This window comes from Erinaceus europaeus, chromosome 20 (assembly GCF_950295315.1).
Source record: "Erinaceus europaeus chromosome 20, mEriEur2.1, whole genome shotgun sequence".
In the NCBI taxonomy this organism is placed as follows: Eukaryota; Metazoa; Chordata; class Mammalia; order Eulipotyphla; family Erinaceidae; genus Erinaceus; species Erinaceus europaeus.
In genome coordinates, this window is record NC_080181.1 from 11163559 (window position 1) to 11177532 (window position 13974).

Consider the following 13974-nt stretch of genomic DNA (forward strand, 5'->3'; position numbering starts at 1 on the left):
ATTGAACTCAAGACCTCATGCTTGAGAGTGTACTGTTTCATCCACTGCACCACCTCACCTTTGAATTTTGTATTTCTGCTGTCATACTTCTAATTCCCAAGATACCTTCCTTACTTTCCTCCTCCACTTAATGGAACCTTGTTACAGTATCATGCATTTGGAGATCTTGGCAGTCTGCTCATTTTTAAGCACTAGAAACTAAACTAGCATGTAAGTAAGTAAGTAGATAGTAAGTCCTAGCATGGACTTACTATGAGATTTCCTTAAAGGTCGCATGGCTGGGTTTGTGGTAGAGAATCTTTGAAGTACAGCTTTTAGGTCTTTTGAAAATTCACTAGGGCTTCATTTCAGGCTGACAGAGAGAGAGAGAGAGAGAGAGAGAGAGAGGCCAAAGCTTCCTTCAGCGCTGTGGGGGCTGGTCTCAAGCCTGGGCCACACATGACAAAGCAGCGCACTATCCAGATGAGCTGTCTTGCCAGCCCAGCTTTGAGATCTTTTAGACTGGTCACATTCCCTAAAGGAGAGTTTTCCAAACTCTTGCTTGTAGGATAAAGACCCAGCTTTCTGGGGTGGGGGTAGGGAGGTGGGGGGTGGAGCAGGTGGCAGAAGAGGACAGAGACCTACTGAGAATGCAGGTTCTCAGAGTTGTGCCCCCTACAGAACCAGATGCTTCTCACTGCCCGGCTGCAGCATCTTGTACTGGCAGCAGAGAGGCAGCCCTTCAGCACCTCCTGGCTCTCTTCACTCCCATCCCAGGAGTAGATAGAGCATTTGGGTTTCCACAGCCTTGACCAGAGCGCTCTGAGACTTCCCCCTTGCTAGGTTATTAGGATTTAGTATTTTTGAAGTCCTTCCACATTCTCCTTTTCATAGCTTATTTATTTGGTTTTCAGTTTTCAAATTCTTTTTCCTGTTGTGTCTCCTCCTGTTTTTCTTTTTTTTTTTCTTTTTCCTCCTCCAGGGTTATTGCTGGGCTGGGCGCCTGCACCATGAATCCACCGCTCCTGGAGGCCATTTTTCCCCCCCTTTTGTTGCCCTTGTTGTAGCTTCGTTGTGGTTATTATTATTGCCCTTGTTGATGCAATTCGTTGTTGGATAGGACAGAGAGAAATGGAGAGAGGAGGGGAAGACAGAGAAGGGGAGAGAAAGATAGACACCTGCAGACCTGCTTCACCGCCTGTGAAGCGACTCCCCTGCAGGTGGGGAGCCGGGGGCTCGAACCGGGATCCTTACGCCGGTCCCTGCGCTTTGCGCCACATGCGCTTAACCCACTGCGCCACCGCCCGACCCCCCTCCTCCTGTTTTTCCTGTTCTTATGTGTCTGCTTTCCACGTTTGCTTTTAAAAGATATTTATTTATTCCCTTTTGTTGCCCTTGTTTTATTGTTGTTGTGGTTATTGTTGTTATTGATGTTGTCGTTGTTGGATAGGACAGAGAGAAATGGGGAGTCGGGATGTAGCGCAGCGGGTTAAGCTCAGGTGGCGCAAAGCGCAAGGACCGGCGTAAGGATCCCGTTTCGAGCCCCCGGCTCCCCACCTGCAGGGGAGTCGCTTCACAGGCAGTGAAGCAGGTCTGCAGGTGTCTGTCTTTCTCTCCCCCTCTGTCTTCCCCTCCTCTCTCCATTTCTCTCTGTCCTATCCAACAACGGTGACATCAACAATAATAACTACAACAATAAATTTTTTAAAAAATCACCCCCACAGGGAGTTGGGCTGTAGCACAGCGGGTTAAGCGCAGGTGGCGCAAAGCACAAGGATCGGCATAAGGATCCCGGTTCGAACCCCGGCTCCCCACCTGCAGGGGAGTCGCTTCACAGGCGGTGAAGCAGGTCTGCAGGTGTCTATATTTCTCTCCTCCTCTCTGTCTTCCCCTCCTCTGTCCATTTCTCTCTGTCCTATCAACAACGACAACAACAATAATAACTACAACAATAAAACAAGGGCAACAAAAGGGAATAAATAAATAAAATAAATATAAAAAAATGATGAGGACAGAGAGAAATGGAGAGAGATGGGGAAGACAGAGGGGGAGAGAAAGACAGACACCTGCAGACCTGCTTCACCGCTTGTGAAGTGACCCCCCTACAGGTGGGACGAGCCGGGGGCTGCAACCGGGATCCTTCTGCCGGTCCTTGTGCTTTGCACCACGTGTGTTAACCTGCTGCGCTACCACCGACTCCCCATGTTTTTGTTCACTGTAGTTTCACTGGCAGCTTGGCCGAGGGAATAAAATGATGGGTGTGTGTGTGCTTAGTACATTTATTTAGAACTCCTATGATTTGAATTTGATGCCATTTTATAATGGCTTTTGCAGCAAGTGATACAAGTTTTATTATTTTTACCTTGATTTTCTTTCTATTGAGGTTAGAAGACTTGCATAATCATTAGAACAGATGAAAAGACTGACTTTGTTATGGAAGCCAGGAATAGCCCTCCAAAGCTCCCTCACACTCAGTGGCCTGAGTGACTGGAATTGGGATTGACCAGAACCAGAACGAGAACATTGGCAGTTACAGTTAGTCCTTCAGGATCTTTGGCAAAGGTTCTCCCTAGTCTTGGAGGATGTTCTCAGACATTTCAAGGTGAGGGGATTTAAATTATTTCATTTTCCTTGTCCTCAGATTAATTTAGAACGACCCTAGTTCAGAGTTAAGAAGCAAAAAATAAAAATAAAAAAATAAATGGAAAGTAGGACAGAGCTACAGACACCCAAATTCTCTCCCCCCCCCCCTTCCTCCTGTAAAGAGCACGATGGGGGGGGGCAGAGAGAATTGGAAGGTGATCAATTAAGACATTAAGTGTTTTGTGACACATGGACGCATCTGCATTTTGCCCTGATAACAAGGCCATCAGCTCATTTTCAGAGGGCTGCTGCCTTCTTCAGCTCAGTCCTCAGATCAAAGCAGAGCTGTCTGCTTGCATTTTCCAATCAGAATGGGGATGCTAATTTATACCCCTTAATGTGTGATGGTAAGAGACTCCTTCAATTAACTGAATTCTATAGCCGGCCAAATAAAAGGTATACAAAGATGCACAAGCTAGAAGAGCCGAAATTCTCATTAAATCAAAAGGTCCAGTATTCATTACCTCGTGCATCTGAGGCTAAACACTAAATATGGGGATCATCAAAGGAGGTCTAATGGGTTAAATTGAGAATATAATCTAATTAAAATATTAGACATGGCTAAATAGTTCTTTGATATTCATCTAAAGGTTTCATTAGAAATAGGTGCTTGAGGCTTGTATGATGGAAGATTACTGATTTTAAGTAGAGACAACAAATTTCAGGACCTCATAAGCACTGCTTCAGAGTGCCACCTTTGTGTGGAAGCAGAGAAAGTGGCAAGGCATGTCTGCCAAGTGATGGGTTTGTGGTACAAGGGGAGGTCAGCCAGGCTGCATGGAGTGATTTCAATACTTGTCTGGGTAGCAGACGTGGAAGTGTAGGGATTAATTTGGGAGAAGAATTATTCACTGAGGGGCTCAAATGATTTAGTGCAGACTGGTATTGGCCTATTCTGTTCTCTGCTTCTCCTGTGTGGACAATTTTCCAAAGGATAATTGACTATACTTTTTGCATTTTAAATTTCTAGAGGTTATTTCTTAACCTGTCAAAGTTGCATCATGATACTATTTAAGTATCTCTTGCAAAAGCATAAGACTCCAGGGATAAAACAGCACCTTGGAAAAGGCATCTAGGGGGTTAGGAGGTGGAGCTGTGATCGAGTACACATGTTACAATGTGCAAGGACTTGGGTTCAAGCCCCTGGGCCCCAACTGCATGGGGGAAGCTTCACAAGCAGTGAAGCAGTACTGTAATCTCTCCTCTCCCTCTCTGCCTCCCCCTCTCTCTCAATGTCTATTTCTGTGTTTCTTTTTTTTTTAATTTTTTAAATATTTATTTTATTTATTTATTCCCTTTTGTTGCCCTTGTTTTATTGTTGTAGTTATTATTGTTGTTGTTGTTGTTGGATAGGACAGAGAGAAATGGAGAGAGGGAGGGGAAGACAGAGAGGAGGAGAGAAAGATAGACACCTGCAGACCTGCTTCACCACCTGTGAAGCGACTCCCCTGCAGGTGGGGAGCTGGGGTTCGAACCGGGATCCTTATGCCGGTCCTTGTGCTTTGCGCCACCTGCGCTTAACCCACTGCACTACAGCCCGACTCCCTATTTCTGTGTTTCTATAAATAAAGAAAGAAAGAAAGAAAGATAGAAAGAAAGAAAGAGAGAAAGAAATAAAATACTATTAAGAAAGAAAGGGGAAAAAAAAGAAAGGAAGAAAGGGCACCTCGTGGCACCAGTGTCAATTCAGTAAAGGGGATTGATGAAGTCTCATATTTCCAAGACTTCACTAAATATATCTGCCTAATAGTCTCATGTCATTGCAAAGCTCTCAACCTGTTAGAGCTATTTAATAGCGAAAGACCATTTGTTCAGTTTATTCACAATTAATTACTTACATTTCTCAGGTTTTCAAGGGAAAGATGAAAAGGCAATGGAGGCCGCGAGGGAGATAAACCCTGCCCACCAAATTCTTTTTCCTCTTTTCATAGTACCCCAAAGTGCTGCTGTATTGGGGGGCAGAGAGAGAAAAACAATCTGTATATTTTGCATATGACTGCAACTTGGTTTCTTGTGTTCTGCTCCCCTGCCACAACCTCTCCCTTCCCCCAGCACTTGGGATAGTGCCAAGGATTGAACTTGTAATGTTTTCACATTGGGGGAAGGCCTCAAATTCCAGTTACTTCATAGAGCAGTAAGTAAGCAACTAAACATGAGGATGAGAAACTTTGAAATGGGAAAATAAATAAATGTAAAATTTGCTTTTCATTGCCTAGATGTCTGCTTAGAAAATTGATAATGTTTTACATGCTGTTGGCACCTTTGGGAGAAAGTGTGTGTCTTTTCTTTGTGAAATTGGGGAGGGGTTGTAAAAACAAATGTTAAACTTAGTTTGGGGGCAGTGGGTGAGAAGGGGACTGCTGAATATAGATTTTGACTACTTTGAGATCTTTCAGTATCTGAAAATGTAGAATAAATAAAGATCTGACTAGAATATGGACTTCATTTTGCCTTTATTTTTTATTTATTTAAATTTTTATTATTTATTTTGGATAAAGACAGGGAAACTGAGAGGAGGAGGAGATAGGGAGATACAGAGAGAGAACCTGTAGCACTGTTTCACCACTCATGAAGTTACCCCAAGTTACTCATGAAGTTATTTTATTTTACCAGAGCACTGCTCAGCTCTGGCTTATGGTGGTGTGAGGGGTTGAACCTGGGACCTGGAGCTTCGGGCATGAGAGTCTCTGTGTAATCATTATGCTATTTCCCCTGGCCCTCATTTTGCCTTTATAATATATACATGTTTGACAATATAGACTTCTTCCTGTAATCAGGGACTATAAAGGGAGGGGAATACTTACAATTTTCACTTTGTGCTACCATTTTTTCAACCAGGATTATCACTGGGGCTCTGTATCTGCATGATTCCACTGCTCCTGGTGGACTTTTATTGTTGTTGTTATTTATAAAGTGTGAGCAGGAGAGACAGGAGAGAGAGAGGGAGGGAGGAGAGAGAGAGACACCAGACCACTGCTCCATCACATGTGAAACCTTCCTCTGTGCAGGTACTACCACATTGCAGCCAGTGTCTAGAGCCCAGATCCCTGTGTTTGGTAGATTGTGTCCTCTGTTGGGTGAGCTGCTTCCCATTCCCCTGTGCTACTGTTATAAATGCTTTCCTCAACAGGAAACAACTCAAGAGTTAAGTGGGACATTTGTGTTTTCTTTTGTTGTTAACATTAGGAATGGAATTATGAAAACACGTTGACCATTGTGGGAGAGAGGTCTGTCCCACAGTCATCCTGCAAATACCTGAGGATTGAATGAACTATTATTCAGGATTTAGTCTTAGTTTGATAGGAAAAAAGGTATATTTAGGGTAGGCTATTTTTCCTTTAAGAAACTTTATCTTTTCTCTCTCCCTGCCTCCCTCCTCTCCTTTTATTTATTCCCTTTTGTTGCCCTTGTTGTTTTATTGTAGTTATTATTGTTGTTGTCATTGGTGGATAGGACAGAGAGAAATAGAGGGGAGGAAGACAGAGAGGGAGAGAGAAAGATAAGAGACCTGCAGACCTCCTTCACCCCTTGTGAAGCGACTCCCCTGCAGGTGGGGAGCCAGGGCCTCCAACCCATATTCTTACACCTGCCCTTGTGCTTTGAGCCACCTGTACTTAACCCACTGTGCTACTGCCCAACTCCCTTCTTTTCCCCTCCTCTTCTTTTTATTCAAGCCATATATATAATCACTATAGTTCTCACAAAGTCTTAGAGATTTTATTTCTTTTTTTTCCTTTCCCTAGAGCACTGCTCAGCTCTGGCTTATGGTGGTGCTGGAGCCCGTCCCTTAGAAGTCAGAGCCTCAGGACCCAAGTCTTTGCATCACTATTCTGCTGTCTCTGCAGCCCAAGAACTTTACACTTTCAAATGCTGTTTCTGATAGAATAGTAATGTATGTATTATTGAAGCTCATCTTGGAGAGAGTTATCTAAACTTAACCTGATATCTGCAGGCTACCTCCCAAATTCAATTCATTGTCTGCTGTTTTTCAATAAGTAATTAAAAAGGGAGCCCCCTGGAGTTTTTGTAGTCTGCTGTGTTAGACCGTTTGCTGTCAGCTCAAAGTTCTCAATTAGCTGCAGTGTTGTTGTAATTACTGGATGTGTTTTCAGACAACTCCCAGTTAATAACTGTTGGGATGAAGAGTCATTTGCTCACTATAGACTAGATCGTGCACGCTCATGTTTGCTGTGATGTTTTGACAATGATTCATTAACCAATAATAAGGTCCCAGTTGGGACCATTAGCCATCGGTGCTCTTGCTAAGCCCACCTTTTATATTGTTCTTCAGCATTGTCTTTTCTTGATTTGGTGTCTAGATAACTCCCAGGATGCTCCTTACTGTGCAAAGCAATATCATGAAGACAGCTGGCATTAAATTCAGCTTCTTGTGAAAAACCTCCCTTTACAAGGATGCTCTTGTTGGAAACTCAGGATGGAAAAATACTGTCAAATAGAGGTTATCAGAAGAGAGAATGTAGGGTTTTACTAAAGCAGCTTTCTTTACATTGGCTCTTAGACATTAGGTGGGTTTGTGCAACCGTTATTCAAATGCAGTCACTTCTGTCATGTTTGATATTCTTTGCTTTCTATAGGCAGGTTGTCTTAACTTCTGAAGTATCTGAAAAAGGAATACTATCAAAATTGATCACTGATCCACTGGGATCCATAATTTTCACTAGAGGAGGAGCCACAAGGTGCCTACCCTTCACTGTTGGACAGGATCTTACACTGTCTGTCTGTCTTGGTACCACCACAGCTAGGGCCTTCTGCTGAGCCTCAGCCTGGAGCCAGCCAGAAGCCCGTGTTGACCATTCTAGGCTCTCATTTTTTTTTTCATTCCAAAACTTCTGGCAAATAGGTACAATTTCTCTAGTCAAAATCATTCAACTGTTTGTTTATTTATTTATTTATTTATTTATTTATTTTTAAGCTTCTAATTAATGCCTTGTACCTGCCCAATCCCACTTCTAGTGGACATCTCCCTTCCCCTTCTTGCCTTTTTCTTTCTTTCATTCTTCCTTCCTTTCTCTCTCTCCCTCTCTTTTTTACTCAAATTTTGGACAAGAGAGGATATCTACAGCACAATACTGCTCCTTAATGGGGGCTCAAATCCTGTTCCTCGTGCATGGCAAAGTAAGCACTTTACTGGGCCAGCTACTCCCCTAACCAGAGTCATTGATTACTTTCAGCATCTGGGTACAAAGATTCTGATGTCCTGGAGTCTTATACTTGAAGGCAGAGACTCGAATCAGGACTGAAAATCTTGTAAAATGTTTGACAGTAGGATGGGTTCACTTGTTCCAGCTAAGTGTGAGTTCTTTCAGTGTGTGTGAAAGTGCTTGAAGGATTCCAGACACATGGTTATAGACTGGCTTTTAAATGTTCTGAAAGCAAGAAAAAGTAAACTGTCTCTTTTCTTGGGTAACATCTGAGTTGGGACATCTTTATAAATGCCCTGCTACATCTAGGGGTGGAGTTGCCAGAGTGCCCATGTTTAGAATACAATGTAAGGGATTCCGGCAGTAGCGCAGCGGGTTAAGTGCAGGTGGCGCTAAGCACAAGGACCAGTGGAAGGACCCCGGTTCGAGCCCCCTGGCTCCCCACCTGCAGGGGAGTCGCTTCACAGGCAGTGAGGCAGGTCTGCAGGTGTCTATCTTTCTCTCCCCCTCTCTGTCTTCCCCTCCTCTCTCCATTTCTCTCTGTCCTATCCAACAATGACAACAATAATAACTACAACAATAAAACAAGGGCAACAAAAGGAATAAATAAATAAATTAAATAAAATACAATAGAATATAATGTAGGGGCTGCGTAGCAGTGCGCCCAATTGAAGGCACACCATCATGTGCAAGGACTTGAGGTCAAACCCCTGCTTTCTACCTGCAGGGGGGAAGTGTCACGAGTGGTGAAGCAGGTTTGCAGTTGTCTCTCTCCTTCTCTGTCTCCTCCTTCCTCTTTCAATTTCTCTGTCCTATCTCAAAAAAAAAAAAAAGTAGGAGGGTGGTAAGGAAAAATGGCCATCAGGAGTAGTGGCTTTGTTGTGCAGGCACTGAGCCCCAGCCATAATCCCAGTGGCAATAAAAAATATAAAGGATGGGGGCTAGGAGGTGGCACACCTGGTTAAGCACTCACATTACAGTGTACAAGGTTCCAGGTTCAAGTCCCTGGTCCTCCCCTGCAGGGAGAAAGCTTCACAGGTGGTGAAGCAGGGCTGCAGGTGTCTCACTATCTCCCTCTTTATCTTTCCTGCCCCTCTCAATTTCTATATCCATCCAATAATAAATATATATATTAAAATATAAAGCATGTAGTAATGTACATTTCTAAAAATGGAACTTGACTATGGACTCTCAGGTTCAAAATGGAAATTCCTTAAATGTTTTTTTAAAAATTCATTTTAGATAGAGACGGAAATTGAGAAGGAAGAGGGAAGGAATGAGAGACCCCCGTGGCACCATTTCACGGCTTATGAAGCCCCCCTCTGCAGGTGAGGATCAGCGGCTTGAACTCAGGTCCTTGCCTACTGCAATGTGTGGGTTCAGCTGGGTGTGCCACCACCTAGCCCCCTAAAATGGAAATTCATAATAATCGACATGCTTCTTGAACACACAGGGGAACAAGAATGACTTCTTCCACAGAGTACTGTCCCTCGTGGGAGAGGTCACAGCTTAGCCCAGGCTGCTGTCCCACACCACCTGCAGGAGTGCTCATTGTAGAACCACCTAGTCTTTCTTGGCTTCCATTTCCTCTTCTGGAAAACCACTGGTTAGGCCTGGCAAAATAGCTCACCTGGGTAGTGTGCGTACTTTGGCATGCATATGACTTAGGTTCAAGCCCAGCCAGGAAGCTTCAGTGTTGCAGTACCTTCCCCCCTCTTTACATATCTGAAAAATTACCCCAGAGCAGTGAAGTTCTGGTGAATTCACGCATACACACACACACACATGTACACGCACACACACACACCCCTGAACAAGATAAAGCTGTTCCAACCTATAAATTCTTTGTTTCATTCAGAACATTTTTAATAATGCACATAAAAATATTCATCTTACAAATTGTTCGGCAGTCCAAATATGCAGTAGTTTGGAAAACAACATTTAGAAGAGAAAAGTAAAATGATGGAAACAATTATTGGGTTGTTGGAAAAGTCATGATATATTTTTCTTTTTAAATTTTTAAAAATATTTATTTATTTATTTATTTATTTATTTACTGGATAGAAATTGAGAGGGAAAGCAGAGATGGGGGGAGAGACAGAGAGACATCTGCAGCCCTGCTTTACCACTCGCAAAGCTTTCACCCTGCAGGTGGGGGAACAGGGTCTTGAGTCCAGGTTCTTGAGCATTGCAACATGCGCGCTCAACCAGCTGCACCACCGCCCAGTCCCTCAGCATATTTTTCTATGCAAAAATGCATCCTGAGGGCAGGGGGTACATAGCATAACGGTTATGCAAAGAGACTCACATGCCTGAGGCTCTAAAGTCCCAGGTTCAATCCCCCGCACCATCATAAGCCAGAGCTTAGCAGTGCTCTGGTAAAAAAAAAAAAAAAAAAATTGCATCATGACTTTTCCAACAACCCAATAGAACAGTACAGCTTTGCTCTGGCTCTAGTTTTACAGTTTTCTTTTTTTTCTCCAGGGTTATTGCTGGGGCTCTGTGCCTGTGCTACAAATCCATTGCTCCTGGTGGCCTTTTTTTTTTTTCTTCCAATTTTTTTTGTTGTTGTTGGATAAGACAGAGAGAATTTGAGAGAGGAGGGAAGACAGAAGGGGAGAGAAATACAGACACTTGCAGACCTGCTTCACTACCTGGGAAGCGACACCCCTGCAGGTGGGCAGTCAGGATCCTCGCTCTTCGTACTATTATGTGTTTAACTTGGTGCGCTACTGTCCACGCCCCCCTGGTTTTACAGTTTTCTTTTCTTTTTTTAAAAATATTTTTTATATTTATTTTATTTATTTATTCCCTTTTGTTGCCCTTGTTGTTTTATTGTTGTAGTTATTATTGTTGTCATTGTTGTTGGATAGGACAGAGAGAAATGGAGAGGGGAGGGGGAAGACAGAGAGAGGAAAGATAGATAGACAGATAGATAGATAGATAGATAGATAGATGGACAGAAAGATAGACACCTGCAGACCTGTTTCATCGCTTGTGAAGTGACACCCCTGCAGGTGGGGAGCCAGGGCTTGAACCAGGATCCTTATGCGGGTCCTTGTGCTTAGCGCCACCTGCGCTTAACCCGACTCCCAGTTTTACAGTTTTCTAACCACATCCTCAGTGTCATTCTCCTTCATTCACCTTCTAGATATGTCCAGTATTCTTTCCCCACACAGGTAGTGACCAAGGGCTTGAACCTCTAGTCCATGCACATGGTAATGTGTGCACTCTACTGAGCACAGCACCATCCTACTCCATGAACCCATTTTAGGAGCAGCTCAGGCTGCTGTTTTTCCTGAACTGACTCCTCATATCTGATCTGATATTTTTCAAATGCTACTCAAACATGATTCTCTAGCTTTCTATTTATCTTCAAATGTTTGTGTTTTTTTTCCCCCTACAATTCTAGTTCTGTTTGTTGTACGTTGGAGTTAATTGCAAGCACATGTGGTGTATATAAAACGGACACAACAGGAAGAATCCCATCAGGAGTAAACATTCGTAAAGCTGATCCGCGTGCCGCTCGTATGGAGGAGCAGATTCTCCCTTGTGATCGTTCAGACTTTCTGCCTGGAGAAGGTCCTGCCAGCAGCAATGTCCATCTGACACAGGCAAGTGCGTGAACCTGTAAGTCTTCCAGGTATGACTTTTGAGGCCTGGGGTTTTTGCCATGCTCATTCAGTTTCTTTTTACATTTAATTTTCTCTCTTTTTTTCAAAGATTTTATTTATTTATTAATGGGAAAGATAGGAGGAGAGAGGGAAAGAACCAGACATCACTCTGGTACATGTGCTGCCAGGGATTGAACTCAGGACCTCATGCTTGAGAGTCCAGTGCCTTAGCCACTGCGCCACCTCCTGGACCATGCTCATTCAGTTTCTTTTCTTTTCTTTTCTTTTTTTTTGCCTCCAGGGTTATCACTGGGGCTCGGTGCCTGCGCTAGGAATCCACTGCTCCTGAAGGCCATTTTTCCCATTTTGTTGCCCTTGTTGTTGTGCTTGTTGTAGTTGTTATTGTTATTGTTGTCATAGCTGCTGTTGTTGTTGGATATGACAGAGAGAAATGGAGAGAGGAGAGGAAGACAGGGGGAGAGATAGACATCTGAGACCTGCTTCACCGTTTGTGAAGCGACTCCCCTGCAGGTGGGGAGCTGGGGGCGGGAGCCCAGGGCTTGAACCAGGATCCGCTTTGTGCCATGTGCATTTAACCCACCTTACTACCACCCAGCTCCTGCTCATTCAGTTTCAAATGAATATGAATATATATATATATCCTTTGGTAGTAAAACCATGTAGAGCTTTTATCTTGCCTAATGTTTTGTCTGTGGAAACACACATCTGATGATCTGATGAAGATAGTGGTGCCATGGTACTTGGCATAAGTAGCTGTGAGAAAGTAATTCAGAGCTGACTGAGTTGCGTGTTCTGGATGGGGAGGGTTTCTGAGCTGTGTCTGTATGACCTGTTACAACAATACTGGGGCGTTGCAGGCAGGGAGGTGATGCAGTGGACTAAGCGTTGGGACTCTCAAGCACAAGGATGTGAGTTTGGTGCCTGGCATCAGATGTGCCAGAGTGATGCTCTAGATCTATCTCCTCTTCTTACTCTTCTCTCCCCCCCCGCCCTCTCTCTCTCACACACACACACACACACATAAACATTTCAGAAAGGACACAGGTATATTTGACTTCAGTAGGTACATGTTGATGTGTCTTCATCTTTCCAATTTATATATAAGACCTTTGCTGAACTTAAGAGATTTTAAAAACAATTTTGGGACCCCATCTCAGAATTTTCTGGTGATACATGGAATTCAAGCTCATGCTAGTAGAAACCAGTGTGTTAGCACTTTTCTTATGGAGAAAGTGAGAAAGGAACCCCAGTATATTGCTGGGTAACTTCAAGCTTTCACTCTGCTAAGGCACTGTAGAGATCATTACAGAAATCAAAAGATGCAGTATGAAACTAAAAGGCTTTATTTCCTACTTCAGACTTAGTCCCAACTCTAAAGGGTTTGAAAATAAATCATTAGAAAATGATTTTATTCCTAATAACTGAAACCATAATATAATAGGGATCAGAGTTTAGCTTCTGTACAAAATGAGAATGGACTGCAGTTGGGTGCAGTGATGGGTCATCACGCTCACTGCAGAGAGAGCTGGTTGCAGTTCCTTTGCTCCATGACCTGGTCACTTGGCAGACGTCTGGTTCTCCTGCACTCCTCCCTGCCTGCTACACAATGTGAAGGACTTTGAAAGCTGCCACGGCTTGTTTCTCCCTTTCGTGTCTGCTCTGCAGTATTTCCAGCAGCGAGATTTCAGGTAGAGTTTCTTGTTTTCCATTGTAGGCTGGGTTTTTCTTTTCCTTTGATGCTTGGTCAGTCAGGTTTGGTGGTTTGGGTTTTGGGATCTTCTTAGCATATTCAAGAGCCTAGAGACATAAAATTTTACTTGACATGGGAAGTGAGGTGGTCCAGGAGGTGGTACAGTAGATAAAGCAGTGGACTCTCAAGCATGAGGTCCCAAGTTCAACCCCCGGCAGCACATGTATGAGAATGATGCCTGGTTCTTTCTCTCCTCCTGTCTTTCTCATTGATAGATAAAGTCTTAGAAAGAAGGAAAGAAATGTGAAGTGAGTCCTGGATTCTTTCAATTAAATTTAGCCTTAGGAAATGTTCATGCAAATGGAGACTGACTATTGCTATGAGAACGTACTAAGATGTGTGTGGAAATCGAGATCAAGTGGCAAATGCAAACAGCACAGTATAGCACACAGTTTAAACAAAATGGACTAGTTATGTAAGAAAGAGTTGTGGAATGATATATACTGTGTCTTTGAAGTTTCTTTTTTCTTTAAATGAAGTGATCGACTTATTTATTTTCTATATAGACAGAGGAATTGAGAGGGAAGGGGAGACAGGGAGAGAGGTGAGAGACACCTATAGCCCTGTTTCACTGCCTATGAAATTTCTCCCCTGCAGGTAGGGAGGGACAGAGGCTTGAACCCAGTTTCTTGTGTACTTTAATGTGTGTGCTCAATCAGGTGTGCCACTACCCAGCTCTGCATATTTTCTTTAGAAAACCGAGTTTTAAAATCATGTTACGTATTTCATATGACATAAAAATTTTCCTGTGAGAGAGAAGCCACAGCACCACTCTCTGGCACATGTGGTACCTGGGATTGAACCA

General features: G+C 43.4%; 1 protein-coding gene across 3 annotated transcripts in view; it reads right to left on the bottom strand.

Annotated features, from left to right (window-relative positions):
* Nucleotides 1-12746: 12746 nt before the first annotated feature.
* The window catches only part of JHY (junctional cadherin complex regulator), a 55970-nt gene continuing 54742 nt past the window's right edge, over nt 12747-13974 (bottom strand). For all 3 annotated transcript variants that reach the window (XM_060179874.1, XM_007528963.3, XM_060179875.1), the window contains one exon: nt 12747-13216. In XM_060179874.1, the coding sequence (XP_060035857.1) occupies nt 13019-13216 (198 nt within the window). In that variant the 3' untranslated portion in view covers nt 12747-13018. The remainder of the gene's footprint in view (nt 13217-13974) is intronic.